The 21312-nt window shown below is 38.5% G+C and overlaps 1 protein-coding gene across 7 annotated transcripts in view; it reads right to left on the bottom strand.

Annotated features, from left to right (window-relative positions):
* Window positions 1-214: 214 nt before the first annotated feature.
* Window positions 215-21312, bottom strand: part of LOC145348976 (mitogen-activated protein kinase kinase kinase kinase 4) — a 315280-nt gene continuing 294182 nt past the window's right edge. For all 7 annotated transcript variants that reach the window (XM_080197144.1, XM_080197146.1, XM_080197149.1 and 4 more), the window contains 6 exons: window positions 20987-21121; window positions 15027-15127; window positions 6770-6919; window positions 5120-5279; window positions 2894-3033; window positions 215-2776 (listed from right to left, as the gene is read on the bottom strand). In XM_080197144.1, coding sequence (XP_080053270.1) covers window positions 2693-2776; window positions 2894-3033; window positions 5120-5279; window positions 6770-6919; window positions 15027-15127; window positions 20987-21121 — 770 coding nt within the window. In that variant the 3' untranslated portion in view covers window positions 215-2692. The remainder of the gene's footprint in view (window positions 2777-2893; window positions 3034-5119; window positions 5280-6769; window positions 6920-15026; window positions 15128-20986; window positions 21122-21312) is intronic.

The raw sequence follows: 21312 nt of genomic DNA, 5'->3' as shown, positions 1-21312 counted from the left end.
TTACCCTCTTATCTCATCTATACTGTGTCAGGATGGAACCAAATTGAAGTCAGGAAGATTGGTAGAACGTTTGTAGAGAGATAAGAATATTTTTACACACCCCTAAGCAGTCTTGGAGCAGATCCTCTTCCCCTTAGTCACAGGGCATGCAATGGCATTGGAACAGCAAATAAATAGAGTTGAAGCTTTGTGGACAAGCTTCACAAAACTACAGTTGTGTGTTATGCACAGTGTGCATTTAGTTGATTTTATTCAAGAAAAGATGAACGTCAGAGAAAATACAGGAATTCCCATAATACACAGAGGACATAAGTTAGATCACATAGCAGAAAACTGTTTGAAGAGGTTTACTTGTAACCATATTTCCCAATCTGCTTTGCAGCTAGACACAGTAATACCTCAATTTTGTCTTAAATCAGCTTCTAGATTATCAGCAGAGTTCAGGGTTATAAACATCAAGTGTACTCATAATACAAAACTAAAACTTATAACAATTTCAGAAAAAACATAAATATGTGATGCACATTAGTGTAACAAAACAATTTTTGTAAACATTTTCTCAAACATAACGTGCATAAGGTAAAGACACTGCAGTCATACAACAAGCGTTATCTGACTTAAAATAAAGTTGCAAATTCAAAAGTAATTATAGGCATTTTCACTAAATCTAGAAGTATTAAAACTTAATGTGTTGAAATTATTCTTCAAACATAGACGTAGTGGTTTTGTAATACTGTTACACCACCTTGGCACTTCTCATAGGTGGGAGTTGCTAATCACAGACTCTGCTGAGTGAGAGGATTACTTCTAACTGTCATCAGGACCTTTAACTCTTTTTTAACTAAATCCAAAAAATATTCTGCTCATGGTAAACCTACTTACGTCAGGAAGTTTCTATGATTATTTTTACAGTTAACAGAGGATTATAGGACAAATATTGCAAATTATTCAGTGACCAGGAGCTAGTAGAGGAAAAAAATCACAGTGACATGAATGAATGAAAAATTCCCACGGTACACCTTTGATTTCACTGTACCACTACTGAGAATATCTCATTGTAGAATGAACAGTCTCCATTGAGAGAACTAAGCCCTGTAGTGTTGAGATCCTGTGCACATAACAGCATAAGGCAGCTGTCTAAAAAGTACCAAAAAAAGTTTAACATATCATAGGATCAATATAATGCTATTGTGCATTATTACATCACCAGTATAGTATATTATACACTATAGGTATCTCAAGTAATTGAGTGACAGTTCAACAGATTATTACTGTAGACACATGTAAATGTCTAACATTTGTAAAATAAAATTCTGTTGACAGCAATATTAAAAAAATCTTTCCACAGCGAAATTTTGGATCTAAGTTTGGGAAGATATATTGTACTGATAAGCAGTTTCACTACATTCTTGAAATTAAGTGTTTTAGTGCATTGCATCTTAAATCAACCACCTGCTCCCTTCTACATATACAGTTTATTCCAATGCAACAGAATAGCTTAGTAAAACTATTTTCAAACTGCTACTTGAATCTGATTCTGGCTGAGTAACAAGTCAGTCAGTTGTTGCTATCTGCACATAACTGGAGGATTACAATTGTGTCAATCTCTGTCAACCAATTTAGAACAGTTGATTATTTGCCTCCATTTTCTGCTTCTAACCACAACAGCTGACCACTGATCTGTCACTCTGGTCTCAGCTGGCATTTTCCAATTACAAAAACAGTCACACTGTTTGCCTGCTAAAACGAGCTGCAATTTGACCAACAGTAGACAAACATTTTGATCATAAATTTGGTATCAATAAACTTTAAATTAGACAAAGATGTGTAAGTTTTAGATACAAATAACATTAAAATGACTAAACCACCTCTTTTTTTTTCCTTTCTTAAACAAATGAGGTAGGCAAAACAAATTTTTTAAAAAAGTAGTTTGGGAGATTTACGAGTGTAGGATTTGTTAATCTGCTTTTGCACTGCTACAAATAAGTCAAATCTTGGAGAGGCATCTATAATACTGTAACATAACCAAACATCAAGTTTCTGGTCTGTCCCACAAAGCCATACAAATCTGAAAGCCTTGTCCTCCACACAAATTTCAATTGACTTTTATTTTAAAAAAGTTTCGGAGAACACAAGCAAAACCTGATATACAGAAAATGACGAAAAACACCCTTCCCTTGCAAAGACCAACACAATTAATTGCTCTGAATCTGCCATTCACATTTCAATAAAAACTCCTAACTTGCATTTTCTTTCTCCTTAACACTCTGTCACCTTACAAAAGAAAAGTCACTTAGAATGATATACACTTAAAAAAAAATTCCCCTTTCCCATGTTACACATTTCTCTACTGTCAGCATGTCATTGCTTCCACTTCCCATTTGCCCGACCACATTAGAACCAACCTTCTGCATTCTTGGGGCACTTTTCTTAAGCAAAACGTAGTCATCTTAAGTCAAGGGACGTACAATTGAGATGAGGTGTTTTCTTCTATTCTAGACTGGCTGTCACCTGACAGTAAAATTCTAACAGCACCAGTAGCATTGCATCCTTTTTACGGATCACTTAATTTCAGTGACAGATTTGGGCAATGCATTGCATCAGTGCAGTTTTGTTCTCCAGTTGTTAGTTAATTCAAGGTTTCAAAGATCTTCTGAAGACTCGGGTTGCTCTAAATGCATCACTTGTTCTCCTACCAGCTGAGAAGTGAACTCCTACCGAGAGTCATGAAGTAAACTTGGCTGCTTCCACCAGAACGGACTGAAGCAAAGAAGACCTTTTAAGAGAAAATTGAATATATGACACATTTTCTACAACATAGGCAGAGATTAGCAAATGATCAAGTTCAAGTGCGCCTTACCATAAGAAAAAAACCTTATGTAAATGCACATACCTTGTCATTTCTTTCACAAAGAAACTTTAATCGTTGCGCTCTTTTGTGCATAAATACACCATCCAAATGCCCAGTCTCTACTGAACGGATTTCAATGGCCTTTTCTCCCCAACCCATAATCTGATTGGAACGAATATAAGCTGAGTTTAAAACAGAAAGGAAAAATGTATCAGAATTTCAAAATCCAAGTCAAAATTTTCTGGACACAGATGTTAGCTGTAAAGATGATAAGAATTCCACGCTGCTGTAAGAAGAAGTACTATAAGTTTGTGAAATGCTTCAGGGTTAGCAAGTGCATAATTTAAATATGACTAAAACTTACTTCAAATTATTTTGTTTTCCTAGGGGCCACCGTTTCTTTTACGTGAATGAAAAGACTTTATTTACTTGTGATAGTCTGATATTACTTCAATGCTTTTGATTAGTTGCAGTATTTAGTAACACTATTTCAATCAGTGATGAGACAATGTCATCAGGGGAGGTAGTGGAAACTGATACGATAGCGATTTTTAAAGGGCATCTTGACAAATACATGAAGAGGATGGGGTTAGAGGGATATGGTCCCCTGAAGAGTAGCGGGTTTTAGTTCAGTCAGGCAGCATGGTCAGTGCAGGCTTCAAGGGCCGAAAGGCCTGTTCTGGTGCTATAATTTTTTTGTTCTTTGATACTGAAAGGCTCAAGTCTAGATATGGATTAACCCAGGACTACATCTATAATGCATCTGTAATGTGCTGGTCATGAGAGGTTGCACTGCCTAGTAGTGAAAATATTTTGATTTGGCTGAAGTCAAATAGCAGCTGAACAGCATTTCCCTTGGGGAAGGAAAAATAATAAGATCAGTCCAGTATCAAATGCTCATCTCATATAAAGAAACATTAATAACTATTATTCTGTGGTACAGTTAATCCTGCTGTTCCAGTTAGAGCAAATACAATGCCAGAACTAACTTTAAGGACAACAATTTAATTTTTGGGGAGAAGAAAAGTTTGGACATAATATTTCATTTAAAAAGCTACTTCAGATATTTTGAATTTAAAAAATTCTTGTCAATACTCCACTAAATACCAGTAAGATAGCTGCAAGTAAATTTATGTAACCATCACTATGTAGTCTCTGCCATGATTTATAACATGATGTGTGTTTTTGGAGAAAAAAGTCAAAATAAAAGTTATAATGAAAACTGCAAAATACAATGTGCTTACTTGAGCTGTAAAAAAATGGAAGGAATTTGCTGATGGCTCAGCATGTTTATTAATGCAAGAGCTGAGGCAGGCAAACCAGGGAAGATTGAGATGTAAACCCCAACCCTGACGGCACGAGTGGTCAAACAATGATACACTATAGCCTGGAATCAGTGACACAAAGAAAGGAGAAAAAGTTGGGAGGAACCATTTACATTAAAAGTTGAAAAGTGTTGATTGGCTATTGATGCTCATAAAAATGTTTTTCTTTCTAATGCAACTTTGCTATTGTATCCTCTGAAGTGAGTTTACTAAACTACATGAAATATGACATTTCATGCAATATGTATACCATTCAAATAATAGTTCTGAATGATTGGGATCCCAAGTTTTATTGTAATAATGGTTCAATACTAATGTGGCAAAGTCCTTTGAAGAACAAATTGTTTTTGGATGATCAGTTTAAAAAGTAAATATGCACACTGGACAGAATAATAGATTGTTGTTATACATTAAACTAGGAAAATTTAACAGAACACTTGCAAATAGGGATTGGGATGCAGATCACAATTTCATATAAATGTATATTTTATAAAACTTCAGATAAATTAGGGAAATTTTAGCTTTTAAAAAGCAATGTAAAAATATAACTAAATGAGTGACTTGTTTTAACAGTACAACATAGTATGCCTGTTCATGCCTCTGATTTAGCTACAATTGAATTGGACCACTCATGTATAATGCAATTTAAAAATAAGCCACATTACTCTGGGTCATGCTTGTTGCCTTGTAATAGCAAATATTACAAAGTGGCTGTATCAGACCTTTGGGAACACGAAGTACGGAAGACCAGTTTTTGAAAAGCTGCATGGTCAATTTAACAAGCATAATTTTTTCAGTTTCTTGCTCTTTAGTGAAGTAAAATGGCAATGTAATAAATAAAACATTACATAAACTGTTGGCTACTACCATATTCAATAATGCAAAAGGATAAAGTGAGGAAATGACAAATTCAACTGCATAAAATGATCTATCATTTACATACCGACAGATGTAGGCATCTCACCCCATTGTAGAACCACATCTTTAGTAATTCGCCCATATGTGTTAACGTAGACTCCTTCATCCTCATAGCAGACCAATAATTCCATTCCATCTGTGTTTGGAAGTATGATGATCGCATGTGGTTGGATGCTGCTTTGGATCTGCGAGAAAATAGCCTTCAGTTTAGTCTACAGTACTTAATAACAATGTGAATCTCAATCTAGATATTTTTATGTTTTACTGTATAACTAATTTTAAAAGCTTACTGCAGCTCCTTAGCATTCCTACTTCCAAAGACCTCTGTACTTATACTCCAAGATTTTGGTTCCTCACAGGTAATTTAAGGCAATTTTTTCTTGTTTATTTCCCCACAATATCTTGATTTGTATTTCCCTGCATTGGAACTGTGTCTGCAGTCTACCTTCCAATATTATTAACCTCTTGCTCCTCCTGCAATTTTTCACATTCTTGCTCTTTGCTGCGCCCCTAATTAGATATCATCAGCAAATATTATTCTGGCTTTTCCATTTCCAAATCATTTAAAAGCGTGGAAAGTCATAAGTCACAGCATTTAGTTGTGGGGCACACAACTATCCACATTCCACCAAAGTATCTACATTCTATCACTCAATTTCAAAAAAGTGAATCAAAATGACAAAAATGGTCTTCTTAGTGTAAAAATACAATTTGGACATTCATTAATCCAACGCTTAGGATGCGTTTCTTGTAACCTCAGTATAAAAGTGCAAATTAATTTGAAAAATTGTGCATCTTTTTTGTCAACACTAAAATCTGGCATGAGAAGTGACTGCTGAAATGAAGTCTTGCACAAGATTTAGAAGAGTCTCAAATAATCATGTGTTTCTGACTACCTTAAGCTCCAAGGTATCCAGAAGACTGATTTTTTATTATTTCTATTCTCTCTTTTCTGTCTACTAGTCATCAAGCATTCACTGTAATATTGCTGTAATAAGTCTCTTACATACACACACTATGTATTTACCAATTCCTTGCTGCTGTATTTGACATACATCCACAAGGAAGGAATGATAGGCTGAAAATTGGCTGTCATAAAAAAACATTTGTTTTATGGACACCTTAGAGCTTCTGTTAGTGAGAAACACAACATTTTAAAACACATCTAAATCTTGTGGAGGTATCAATGCATTTCAGCAGTCATCTGTAATGCCAGAAATCTTGAAAAATAAGATGCACATTCTTTGAAATTAACTTGCACTCTGTTGTGCAAAGGACCTGAGGTTCAATGATGCTTTCTGGTACTGAGTTTATACAAAACACATTTATATCCTGCAATTCACTTTTGGAAAAATAAGTGTTTTTTTTTACATTTCCAGCATTTTGATTTACTTAGAAATTATGAGGTCTTTATTCAGAACTTAGAGTTTGTTTTCAAGATACATCTATATAAGATTTTACTAATCCCCAATTATAATAGGACTAAACAAGGGGCAATTTTGATCACCTTTGATTTGTCTTAAATAAAATTAAACTCTGAATCAGCAATTTTGTTCAAATATTGAAAATCACGCAAAAATTGTCAAGTATTTGAACACTGTCACTACATCTCATGTCAGTATTTTTTTTAAGATACTATTTTATCCTTCAGTAAAGGGAATGAATGTAATCTTACATGTGTTGGCAGATAAATATCATACACTGTTCCTGAGTCCACATCAACAGCATGGAACCCAGCACTGGAACCATAGATCACTTTTAGCCTCTGCCCTTCCTCCACTGTGAGATCTACCAGTAATGGCCTGTGCAACAGGTCTGTAAACGACTGCAAGGAAAAAAAAACAAGGTCAGGCATCACTGCACATTTAATCTAGTAACTCATAGGTATCTCTGCAGCAACCTTTTCAATCTATTGTACAGCTTCAAATAATTTCTCACGTGCAGATAAATTCTGAATTATTCCACCCCCTACTCCCCCTAAAAAACCTACACGTGACCTCAGGATTTGACAATGAATGTGGGCAGCACAGTGGTTAGCACTACTACCTCACAGCTCCAGGGACCTGGGTTCGATTCCTGACTTGGGTCACTGTCTGTGTGGAGTTTGCACATTCGCTGTGTTTGCGTGGGTTTCCTCTGGGTGCTCCGGTTTCTTCCGGGTCCTCCAGTTTCCTCCCACAGTCCAAAGATGTGCAAGTCAGGTTGATCAACAGGGTAACTAAGCAGGGATAGGGCCTGGGTGGGGTTGGTGTTGGAATAGACTCAATGGGCTGAATGGCTTCCTTCTGCATTGCAAGGATTCTATGATACTATGACATCAATACCTTCTTCTTCAGAATGATGTAGAATTAATGCTGATAATAGGCATTCTAATGAAATAAATGCTAACTTGTAGTTATAACATGAGTAAACTAATTATTTTAAATGTTTATTGTTCATAAGTTGAATCACCTTTCTCTCTCAAGGTGACATTGCTGGAGTATGAGATTTTTAAATTTGAATTTACTAATAGTACTTAGACAGTATGAAAGAAACTTTTAATGAAAAAAAACTTATTTTTGGAATGTGGGTGAAACTGGCAAGGCAACATTTACCACCTCAAAGGGATTAAGAATCAACTATATTGGGTGAATGATTGTCATGTATTGGCCACAGTACAAGAGGTGGCAGGCTCCCTTTACTGATGGGCAACCTAACCTGATGGCAGGAGATTGCTGTGGGTGAAGGACAGGTCAGAAATGATAACATTTCCACTTTACCGCATCTCATCTTTCTTGCTGATCCTTAATCTTTGCAAGCCATGGATTTAATTCATGGCTTACATAATAGTGTCATTCACATAACCTATAACTGTAAATAGAAATCTACATCATATTATTGACGTTTTGAATGGTCAAAAGTATTTTAGCACACATTTTTGAAATCAAATGCTACTATATTCTTCTAAAGTAACTTCCACAATCCATTGGATTTAAGATTTATGAACCCAAAGGGCACATAGCATGATCTAATCTGACAGTAAGAGCTGGTGTACTTTTCACGAGTACAGTCTTCTTCCTGTACTTTAGCCACACCTATCTACAGACCTAATTACGAAGAATGAAGCTATTTAGTACTTTTGACTTGGAGCTCTTTAGTTTGAAAGCAGGATTGTCTGGGTTTTCAGCTTATCTATGAGAACGATTACATATTTGAACACTGGTTTGACTTGGGATTGTGCCCTGAAGCTGAAGCCGGAGAAGAGGGCACAAATAGGGACAGCTGAATATGATCACGATGAACAGGAGAGGCTATTGACAGAGTTCAAAAGATGCAGTGAATAAAAGCAAAAAGAGTTCAATGGATAACTTCATGATAGTAGAGAGTGGGAGGGAAAGAACAAGAGTTGGTCTAGAATCTTACCAGAGAGGAGTGACTGAGCATAGTAAAAAGCCGCAATCAAAAATATAGATTATCAAAAAAAAAATCAGATCCTCAATTAAAAACATTTTCTCTGATACAGTGAATACATTGGCTATAAGATGCATGCAGTTTTAAGATAATGAATTTCAGAAGCAAGCCAAACTGAGAAATGGCTGGCTCACTTTACGTGGTAAGAAGTCTCACAACACTGGGTTAAAGTCCAACAGGTTTATTTGGTAGCAAACGCCACTAGCTTTCGAAGCGCTCCTCCTTTGACAGGTGAGTGGGAGATCTGATCACAACCAGCACATATAAAGACACAAACTCAATTTACATGAATAATGATTGGAGCTCGAGTCTTTACAGCTAATCAAGTCTTAAAGGTACAGACAATGTGACTGGGGAGAACTTTAAGCACAGGTTGAAGAGATGTGTATTGTCTCTAGACAGAACAGTTAGTGAGATTTTGCAAGTCCAGGCAAATCATGGGGGTTACAGATAGTGTAACATGAATCCACGATCCCAGTTGAGGCTGTCATCATGTCTGTGGAACTTGGCTATCAGTCTCTGCTCAGCGGCTCTGCGCTGTTGTGTTGTGAAGGTCGCCTTGGAGAGCGCTTACCCGAAGGTCAGAAGCTGAATGCCCGTGACTGCTGAAGTGTTCTTCAACAGGAAGAGTCTTGTCTGGTGTTTGTCGAACAGTGTTCATTCATCCATTGTTGTAGCATCTGCATGGTCGCCCCAACGTACCATGCCTCGCGACATCCTTTCCTGCAGCATATCAGGTAGACAACGTTGGCCGAGTTACAAGAGTATGTACCGTGTGCCTGGTGGATGGTGTTCTTACATGAGATAATGGCATCCGTGTCGATGATCTGGCACATTTGCAAAGGTTGCTGCGGCAGGTTGTATGGTGTCGTGGTCACTGTTCTCCTAAAGGCTGGATGGTTTGCTGCAGACAATGGTCTGCTTGAAGACATTTGAAGGCAAGAAGTGGGGTGTGGGGATGGCCTTGGCGAGATGTTCGTCTTCATCAATTACATGTCGAAGGCTCTGGAGAAGATGTCGCAGTACTGGACGACAAAAGGAACTCTGTCCACCATGTCCCGTGTTTGTCTTCTAAGGAGATCGGTGCGACTTTTCGTGCAGCTCGTCAGAACTGCTGATCGATGAGTCAAGCGCCATATCCTGTTCTCATACGAGAAGATACACAAGGCAAACACACCTGGCCGTCCCATCGTATCAGACAATGGGACTCTGTGCGAGAACCTCTCCGGCTACGTCAAGGGCATCCTGAAACCCATTGTACAAAGAACCCCCAGCTTTTGTCACGACACTACGGACTTCCCACAGAAACTCAGCATATATGGAGAAGCTGCATTAGGTGCACTCCTCGTCGCAATGGATGTCTCGCCACTCTACACCAGCATCCCCCATGACAATAGCATTGCTGCAACTGCCTCAGTACTCAAAGCTGAGGACTCCTAATCTCCAGATGCAATTTTACAACTCATCCGCTTCATCCTGGACCACAACGTCTTCACCTTCAACAACCAGTTCTTCAACCAGACACACAGAATAGCCATGGAGACCAAATTCACACCTAAATATGCCAACATCTTCATGCACAGGCTCGAACAAGACTTCTTCACTGCACAGGACATTCAATCGATGCTATACACTAGATCCATCAATGACATTTTCTTCCTTTGGACTCATGGTGAACAATCACTGAAACAACAATATGATGATATCAACAAGTTCCATCCCACCAGACTCACCATGGACTACTCTCCAGAATCAGTTGCATTCTTGGACACACGCATCTCATTAAGGACGGTCACCTGAGCACCTCACTGTACCGCAAACCCATGGATAACCTCACGATGCTCCACTTCTCCAGCTTCCACGCTAAACACATTAAAGAAGCCATCCTCTACGGACAAGCCCTCCATATACCAGAATGGAACCATAGTTCAAAAGGTCATAACATTTAATTTGAGAAAACACGGAGTAATAGAGTCACAGGAATGCCAATTAACTTTTGACAACAAAAATGTTAAACATGAAAAGTTTGACTATAATAAATACTCCTTCACTCCCCTTATCTGCACAAATGAAAAAAAATTTCAAGGACATCATGGACTATACAATAAATCTTATGTATAATGTTCTCAGTCCCTCTAACCCAACAGACTAACAGTGGTCAGACAACAGACCACTTCGAAACCAAGTGGCAGATGTCACTTAATTGATCCTCTATGGATTTCTCCTCAAGTCTCCCCCAGATGATTGCAAACACTCATGTGACAAACTACCCTCTCAAAAAGACATGCTTTGAAATCTTCCAAACACTGTTTTCCCTCAGCTGTTTTCATTATGGTTTCACATCCTGGCTTTCCAACAATCTTTTCAAACAAGGCACTCTCATAGCGGTTTAGCAAGGATCCACCTCCAGGTTGTCCAACTCCCCTTTCAGTATTCCTTTGCCTTAAATGTCCATAGCATCTAAACTTCCACACAAACTCTCAGGTACTTAGTCCACAACAGAATACTATTATTATCAAAGACTGGAAATAAGAACACCAAACTTATGATCATTTCAAAATTCAAAAAGATCTTTCCCTTAAAGTGGCCCCTGGTTGCTAAGAAATAGGTAATTTTTTTCCTCCAATCTCTTTATTTACTTTACACATCATAAACTCTTATATCACAACACAGTCACTGTTTGAACAAAAACAAAAAAATCCCTGTAACAAACATCTTGGCTCAACACAAATGTAACTAGAGTTTTATCCTTCCTTAGACAGAAACATGAAATTAAACTCATATAAATCTACACCTATTTCTAATACCCAACAGGACAAACAAAAATTAGTTAAAACTACCTCTGCTCCTTGACAAAGGTACAACTCCTAAGGAGATGCAGAAGCAAAGGGACTTGGGTGTATACGTGCATAAAACATCGAACATGGCAGGATAGCATGAGTTAGTGGTTAAAAAAGCATTAAGTATCATAGGTTTCATCAATGGGGACTTAGAATGCAAGAACCAGGATGTCGTGTTGAGCTTGTATAATACTAGCTCAACCCTGGCTGTGGCATTTCATCCAACCTACGCGCAGTCCTTTATGAAGGATAGAAAAGAGCGCAGAAAGGCTTCATGAGAATGGTTCTAGGCATGGGGAATTTCAGTTATGAAGGCATCAGAGAAGTTGGGACTGTTTTTCTTAGAGAAAAAGCAGCTGCAAGAGATTTTGATTGAGGTATTCAAAATTACAAGGGATCTGGACAGAGTAGATAGGGAGAAAAAAATTAATGCAGTGAATGGTTAAGGTCTGGAATGACTACCTGAGATTGTGTAGGAAGCAGGCTCAATTGCGGCATTCAAAAAGAAATTAGAATCACACTTGGAAAAGAACAATGGACAGGATTATATGGAAAAGGTGGGAAAGTGCACTAGGTAAACTGATCATTCAGAGAGTTGATGCAGACATGATGGGCCCAATGGCCACCTCCTGTACAGTAAAATTTCTGTAATCCCGAGTTCCATCTTTTTCACCGCCCTACGGTAAAGAAATTTCCTCTGAATTTCTTGAAAACCATCCGCTTATTATATTCTACCTGCAAGAGGTGGTGGTGTTGTCATGCACTTACTGCCCTTGTCCTTATAAGTGACAGTGATCATGCATTTGAAAGTTACTGTTCAAGCAGCCTCACCAAGTTGTTGCAGTACATCTTGTAGATGGTACACATTGCAGCCATGTGCACCAGTGGTGGAGAGAGTAAATATTTAGAATTCTACAGATTCTAACCCTGTAACCCCATATATTTATCCCACAAGTCTCTGTAACCCCATATATTTATCCCACAAGTCTCTGTAACCCCATATATTTATCCCATGAGTCCCCCTAACCTATAAATTTTGGAACACTAAGGGGCAATTTACCGTGGTCAATCAACTTAGAACATAAAACATAGAAAAACTACAGCACGAACAGGCCCTTTGGCCTACAAGTTGCACTGAAAATATCTCTACCTACTAGGCTTACCTATAACCCTCAATCTCACTAAGTCCCTTAAAAGACCCTATCGAATCCGCCTCCACCACGACCGCCGGCAGCCGATTCCACACACCCACCACCCTCTGAGTGAAAAACTTACCCCGGCATCTCCTCTGTACCTACTCCCCAGCACCCTAAACCTGTGTCCTCTTGTGGCAGTCATTTCAGCCCTGGGAAAAAGCCTCAGAATCCACCCGATCAATACCTCTCGGCATCTTAGACACCTCTATCAGGTCACCTCTCATCCTTCGTCTCTCCAAGGAGAAAAGACCGAGCTCTCTCAACCTATCCTGATAAAGCAAGCCACCCAATCCAGGCAACATCCTTGTAAATCTCCTCTTCACCCTTTGAATGGCTTCCAGATCCTTCCTGTAATGGGGTAACCAGAACTGAGCACAGTACTCCAAGTGGGATCTGACAATGGTTTTATACAGCTGCAGCATTATCTCCCAACTCCTAAACTCAATTCCTTGATTGATGAAGGCCAGTACACCATATGCCTTCTTAACCACATCCTCTACCTGCGAAGCCAATTTGAGAGTCTTATGAACCCAGACCCCCAAGATCCTTCTGATCTTCCACACTGCCAGGAGCTTTACCCTTAATATTATATTCTTTCATCTCATTTGACCTGCCAAAATGAACCACCACACACTTATCTGGGTTGAAGTCCATCTGCCACTTCTCCACCCAGTTTTGCATCCTATCTATGTCTCGCTGCAACTTCTGACATCCCTCCAAACTACACACACCTCCAAACTTTATGTCATTGACAAACTTACCAACCCATCCCTCCACTTCCTCATCCAGGTCATTTACAAAAATCACAAAGAGCAAGGGTCCCAGAACAGATCCCTGGGGCACTCCACTGGTGACTGACCTCCATGCAGGAAGAAGACCTATCTACAACCACTCTGCCTTCTGTGGCCAAGCCAGTTTTGGATCCACAAGGCAATGTCCTCTTGGATACCATGCCCCCTCACTTAACCTGCACATTTTTGGACTGTGGAAGGAAGGCAGAACACCTGCTAGAAACCCATGCAGACACGGGGAGAATGTGCAGACTCTGCATGTGGAGGGTTCACTTGATGATAATCTCATCCAGCTGGAAAACAGTAGAGACACACTGGAAGAGGACGGTATGGTCAACTGTGTCAAAAGGCTGCAGACAGGTCGAGAAGAGTGAGAAGGTATAGCTGTTAGAGGTAAGCAGTTATGTAATGATCACTCTTTCCTGGAGTATCATTTAATATGCAATCTCTAATTAATCTCGTCGCTTGATCTGACTCCACAACATATTGTTCTAAAAAGTTGTTCCCAATACACTGTGAGCTATGATCAAGGCTACCTTTGCAATATAATTTGTCCAACCTGTACGTAGATAAAAGCTGCTCATGATTATCGCAGTATCTTTCTTACAAGCCCCCATTACTTTTTGATTAATGGTCTGTACCACAGTTTAGCTGCTGCTAGGGGGCAGATACACTACTCCCACCTGCGACTTCTTTCCCATTATTTAATATTTCTACTGATTCTACATAGGATCTTCGGAGCCAAGACTGGTTTTTAGTACTGTATTCATCTCATCCTTTATTAGCAGAGTGACCCCACCTTCTTTTCTTTTCCGCCTATTTTTCTGAATGTCAACTGTCCGTGGTCGCCTTACAACCACACCTCTCAGATGACTATCAGATAATCTCTTTTTCTATTTGTGCTATCAGTTCACTCATTTTATTATGAATTCTGTGTATGTTTAAATACCAGCCTTTAATTATGTCTTTTTGCTTTTTCCCTGCTCTGACCCTATGTTAATACACATTAACCCTTCCTGTCACACACTGGTTGTGATTACCCATATCACCAATTTACACTATTGCCTTTCTCTTTAACTTGCTAAATTTTCCCTCACTTTAAACTAAAAAGATGTAGGCCTTTTAGTTAAATCTCTTGCCCTACTTAATAGATTCACCAGGTAGTACTTGTGGAAAATTGTCATAACTGATGACATGGCATAAATTTTCCAAAAACATGAACAGACATGTATTTAAATAGTATCTTTCATAATAGTGTTTCCTGGAGCACAGTACAGCAAATTAACACTTTTTAAAAACAAGTTTTCGCTATTGTAGTGCAGGCAATGTGGGAACCAGTCTGCACACAGCAACTCGTGGAAACCGTTTGAGTGATACTGATTGCAGGGTGAATATTAGCCAGAGCATCCCTGTTACTCTTCAAAAAAAATGCCATTGGATCTTTTAAAGACCTGGTGGGGCAAATGAAGCCTTGACTGAAAAGCTATCCACGCAGCATATTCTCAGATCTGCACGAGAACATTAGGCTAGTCTTTTAGGCTCAGATTGGGACTTGAATCCACAACTTTCGGTGCCAGAGTGCTACTCATCTGGACCACAGCTAATATTACCTGCAAACCAAAACTATACAAATATTTTCTGGAGATACCACTCACCTTAAAGGCCATAAATTTGTGATATGGCTTTGGTGCCCATGCATAGACTTCCACAGAATTCTTCAAAGCAATCACTAAAAACTTGATCCTCTCATATTTTACTGGAAAAAGAAATTAGTTTTTAGTTCTGTATAGACAGAAGCAACATATATGCAGCTTATTATAATGAAGCAATTCCAAGTAGCGTTACAATTTCAATCAGGTTAACATGATGCTGCGACAAAGTTTACAAAAAGCATAAAATAGAAATGTGACAGAATGGATAAGGATTGAAGTAATTCAAAACTATGGAAATATCATGGGAAGAATGAACTAAGATCTGCAAATATCTTGGAAAATTTGTCATCAGTTTTAACCAACTTTGGGAAACCAGTACTCAGAAAGATTTCATCTTTAACCATGAACATTTTAACCAGTAAAGCCAAAAATGCCATATTAACCTTTCAAGCTACACAGTATCTAGGTTTGGTTAAATTATACTCCTGGTGTGTTTTAGATATATTGGATCAGCGAATTAAAATAATGATAACAAATGTCATTGCATGGATTTAACTCAATAACAATCCAGCATTAGTCAAAGAAAAAGTTTTAAGACAACTTCCTAACAGTTAGAATTCAGTAATGTTCTGAGAGCAATACAAAATAAAAGGTTAGCTATTTCAACATAAACCATTATTGCATATTAAGAGAGGGTGTCTGCACAGAAGTCAGACAGGAATCTCAGTTAAAATGCCATGACACATTTTCCACTTTTTAAAAACACTTTTATTGCATGTACACCTACAGCACAGAAACAAGTAATTTGGTTCAAATGGTTTGTGCCATAATTTATGCTTCACGAGTCTCCTTCCAACCCATTTCATCTAACCCTACTGTCATCAAGCCTTCTATGCCTTTATCTATCATGCCCTTATCTAATTTCCCCTAAAAGCATCTGTTATTTGTCTCAATTAATCCTTTGAAACCAGTCTACTGAGAATCTTAAACTGATTATTAGCAAAGAAAAAGTACTGGAACATTAAAGAGACAAAAAAAATGACCGATCTCCTGGTCAGCACTCTACAGAGTTTAAAAGGGATGATTACAGAGTTAATTGTTGGGATTGGCGCTGATCTCCCAGAATTGGAAGATAGTAAATGTAATCTCATGATCCAAAAACATGAGGGAGAGAGAATACAAAGAATTATAGGCCACTTAGTACGACAGAAGTAATAGGTAAAACGTGATAAAGAATGGCACATAGAATTTACAATCTGATCAGGCATGATTCTGAATAGTCTTTGATCTGAAGAGTTAACTTTATTCTCACTTTACAGATGTTGCCTAACCTGAACATTTTCAGCTTTTTCTGCTCTTATTTTAGAGTTTCAGCATTCACAGCATTTTGTTTTAGAATTATGAACAAAAGTCCATTATCTCTACTTAAAATAGCCACTTGCAAGGTTGAAATGAGTATTTCCCCTCAGACTTAATAACTATGTGTAGCACAAAGCTGAACTTTTAAACATTCTCTTCAAAAACTATGTATATCCAAATCAATTACAGCGCCATCATCACAAGCACCTCCAAATCACTTTTATAATATGGGGCCAGAACAGCTCACAGAACTCCCGCTGTGGTCTAATTAATGTTTGATTGACGTTTAATATGATCTCTCAGCTTTTCCATTCTTTCTTTCTAGAAATGAACCTCATTGCTTGGTTTGCGGTCTCATTTTATAAAAGACCTTATTAACCTGTGTCATTAATTTAGTGATTTATTTATCTTCAACCTTTGGTCTTCTGTCTCATTTAGATTATTATCCAAGCAGTTTGTGGACATCTCATTCTTCCTAACACAGTGCAACATTAATGGACCAAATTTAAAATGTCTTTCCCATCTCAGAAATATTTAAACACTGAAATTAAGCAGTGAACAAAATGAGATAAAGTGTAATAATAAAATTAAATTATAAACTGTCCTCAGGTATTCATCATTTGGTTAGAAACACCATCATAGATCCTTTATGTCTCAAAATAGAGTCCAACTCCTTAGTCACTCAATTATGAATTTTCTCTGTAAAGCATTAGATCAAAAGAAGAATCCTGGCATTTTCAGAAGGCTCTAATTCTCTTCTGGTGTCAATGGACTGCAATATCTTTCCAGCAGTTGTTTTGTTTGTTTAGATTTGCTCTTCTGGTGTCAATGGCTGAAATATATTTCCAGAAGTTGCTTTGTGTGTTAAAATTTGTCATGTGGAACAGGAAGAGGAGGGAAGAGAGAATAAATCACATTTAGAAACTTCCTTTCTGAAAGTGCAATGTTTTTCAACAATATTTAAAAATCACTTTTGCTTCTCCATTTCTTTCAAGTCTCTTCCTCAGCTACATGGCAATACACTGTACTTAGTGTCACTGTAGCTGTACACTATGACATTCACAAAGCAATCAGCCAATTAGTAGTACAAAAATATTTAATCCCCAATAAAGAAAAAATAAGAAATGGAGGTGCTCATACCAGAAAGTATCAGAGGATAGAACTTACTACCATAATAAAGTAATTATCGCAGGAGATTTGGGGGATGAAAAGTGGATTAAAAACGTTTTGGGTACAGAGAAGTATGTGATGGAGCTTCCAGCAACTGGGAGGGAAAGGAGAGAACAGCCTTTTAATAAAACTTAATAGCTTGATTTTTCATCAAGAACAATGGGGAGACTAATGGCACTCAACGTTATGATTCAGTAAATCAGGCAGCAATTTCCAGAGACAGCGCATGTGCAGTTAGACATGGAAATTTGAATGTTGCACTCTGAGCTACTTTGCTTCTCCGCAAGCCATACTAAAATATACGCAACCATGTACGGCTGGAATGATAAAGGCTTGGCATTAAAATACATGCAACCATGTAAGATTGGAATGATAAAGCAGCGAGGCTTCCGAGAGGAGCGGGGCGCAAAGCAGCGAGACCAGGAGCCAGAGTCACGTTCAGAAAGAGGAATCAAGATGGGACATTGCAGGGAAACGTGTAGTGATCAAGTGGTGTGTATCTTCTATTTCTGTTATCTAAGCCAATGAATTTCAATTGGAGAAAATAGACCATCGGTTGAAATAATAATATAAGCAAAGGCAAAACTAGGTATTAATTAAAATTTAAAATAATTAACGAAATTACAAAGATAGCAGAGAAAATGTTGTGCTGCAATACGTGGGAATTCACGGACAGCAGTGTGATCTATGGCAAACATGTCTGCACTTAGTGTCTGTAGCTGAGGCCCTTGAACCAGACTTCTTGAGTGGTAATCTGAGCTTCAGACATTGTAATGCATCAAGGAAGGGGTAAGTTACCCACGGGGTTGACAGTGTGAGTCTCAACAACTGTGCTGCCTGCCCAGTGACAGAACCAGCTACTCTGGGCTGGAGAGGAAGCAGGAAGGGAAGGATTGAATTCTCATTCACCACATTTGTACAAACAACATGGATAGGACTAGGAAAGAGGCTTTACTTAGGTTAACAGCTTGAGGCCAAATTAAAAAGCAGAAACACAAAGATGTTATTCTCAAATTATAACCTCAGGTAGGAGCAAATTGGCATTGGGTAAATAAGATTGGTGAGGGCAAGTTTTATTCATGGGATACTGGCATCAGTACTACGGAGAGCAAGAACTGTACTGGTGGAAGAGTTTCAACTGAATCGTGCTGGGGTCGGTGTTCTGACAAGTTGTATAACTAATGTGGTAGAGAATGCTTTAAACTTAACAGTGGGTTGAGGGATCAAGTGACGGTAATGTGACAAATTAAAGGGACAGAACAGGGCAAGAAAGCAAGGTAGCAGTATAAAGTAATGATAATCAGAAGTTGGCAGAAAGAGACAGAGCATATAAATTTAAGAGTGCGTCAACAGATAAAGCCAGAGCTTACCAAAGTAGCAATAAGACATAATTAAAAGCTCTTGGGGTGATCATGGTCAGTTCTGTTTCCTTGACGTCTATCTATTGGTCCTTCTGTATCTTTACATTAATTATAAAAATGTGCCATTATGTGCAGTGGTCTTGGTGCGCTTCATGGAATTAATAAGGAAGAGGTCTATGAATAGTGTGACATGCATATGAAGAGCTGCAAAGTTTAGTTTAGATGATGAGACTTGACTTAGGCTGACAGGATTGCCTAACCAAGAAAGCTTATTAAGATGGCATAACCTTTGTCATTACTTTGGCTCCTTGATTTGGATGCCTACAGATCTCCCATAATGATCCTCAAATCAGATTCCTGCTCCTCAGGCTGGGACTGTTCAAACTCCTGCTTAGACTCAACACTTCATTCACCCTCTGCGGCTGGTGGAGCAGGATCACTGTCTTCATCTTCCAATGAGCTCCCACTGGACAGAGCTAGATTGTGCCAGGAACAACAGACAAGAACACTAAGGGAAACACACTCAGGAGGATACTGAAATGATTCACCTGAGCGGTCAAGGTAGTGAAACCTCACTTTGAGAAGGCCAACTGATCTCTCAATTACTGAAGACACGACTATGGTTGTGGCTCTCCTTTTTTGCAGTCTTGGGTGTCTCAATGGTGTCTGAGGTCCCATACCAACCGATTCAAGAACAGTTTTTTTCCCTGCTGCCAGACTTTTGAAATAGACCTACCTTATATTAAGTTGATCTTTCTCTACATCCTAGCTATGACTGTGACACTACATTCTGCACATACTCCTTTCCTTCTCTACATAATGTATGCTTTGTCTGTATAGCATGGAAGAAACAATATTTTTCATTGTATATTAACACATGTGCCAATAATAAATCAAATCAATCCTCTGAGAGAGGACCATTCAAGTGACTTGGAGCAACAAAGTGTCTTGGCACCTGAGAATGACATAGGTATCCTGACAACTTCTTAGGTCCATGGTACAAATCTACTGTATCTGATGCTTGCGATCTCACACAATCTGAATGTTGAGGGAGTGGAAGCCCTTTCTAGTGACAGAGACAATCGGCTCAACTGCTAGTGCCTTAATGTAGTCAATGGCTCCCTGGATGCAGGGAATCCAAATGCTCTGGCTCGCTCTGCCTGGTTAGACTTGTTGGTCCTAAAATGAATGAAGGTACTGACCCTTCAGGACAGTGCATTGCAGTGACGAGCTCGATGCATTTGTCCAGCTGACTGGGAGACACCACATAGACCTCCCACTGACTCCTGAAAAGAACATGAGACATAGCTCAGGACAACCATCACCCAAAGAGCCAATGGCATAGGGTAGCCACGTCCACAGCTGGATGTGATTTTGGGATCGATCATTTCACATATGGAATTGACAGCACACAAATCTTGCTTTGCAATGTTCCTTTGCCACAACATCAGCACAGCATTTCCAGCAGCATTAGTGCCATTTGCACTCCTACTGCCTAAATGCCAGTGAGTGGGATTTCAAATATAGCCATAAGAAGTGTCAAAGGCAATTTTATGATCTCATTGAGTTCAAGTCATTTTTAATCTGCCAGTGTTTTGTTCACTTTGTGGACTCCTAGCTGACAGCTCTTTTCTCAGTCAGAAAGAGGTCTCCAGGGGCGTAATGCAGTAACGGGCCGATTTTTCAATCAAAGTTATACTGTTTTATAATTTGGAATTATATTTTTAAAATGAAGGATATTTGTTCTTAATGCTTTCTAAACCTGGTGACATTGCACATACCGGACACCATTTTCATGGCAAATTTTGACCACTGCAAATATACTTGCGTACATACCACAAGGCACAGCAGACATCTGTTGCAGGGTCAATGCAATAGTATTTTGATTGATGTAACTTCATGCCAAAAGTGATTTAATAAAAAGACTTCATTCTCACAGATAGTACAGGTCAATGGCAAATGAAAATAAACAATGTATGCCTTCTTAGTTGTAATGCTGCAGACACGTCAATTTTTTTTTGCAACTCTGCTACTTTGTTTAGTGATGTTTTAAAGCGCATATAATTTTCTCACCAACTTTGTAGTGTACGCATCCTTCCAAGTCCCCAACTGTTGTCCAACCTTGCTTTTTCTCTACTTCAGGATCATTGTGCAATATCTTGTTTCTTAACCAGGACAGGTAATACACTCGCAATTTGTTTTTCTTCCCTTTAAGCAAATAATACAAAATTATTGATGCTTAAGTTTAGAATAATAGCTTCTCTGTTAACATAATATATTAAAAATATATAGCAAAACATCATAACATGAGCATTAGTTTGTAAAGAAATGCCCATGAATCTGCTGCCAAGTGTTTAGGATGAAGTGCAGCTGAATGATTCATACTTGGCCTCTTCTCA

This window comes from Carcharhinus amblyrhynchos, chromosome 10, assembly GCF_965287045.1.
Source record: "Carcharhinus amblyrhynchos chromosome 10, sCarAmb.v2.hapA, whole genome shotgun sequence".
Lineage (NCBI taxonomy): Eukaryota > Metazoa > Chordata > Chondrichthyes > Carcharhiniformes > Carcharhinidae > Carcharhinus > Carcharhinus amblyrhynchos.
The sequence above is the reverse complement of the archived record's forward strand: the minus strand, read 5'-3'. Positions and strand labels throughout refer to the sequence as shown.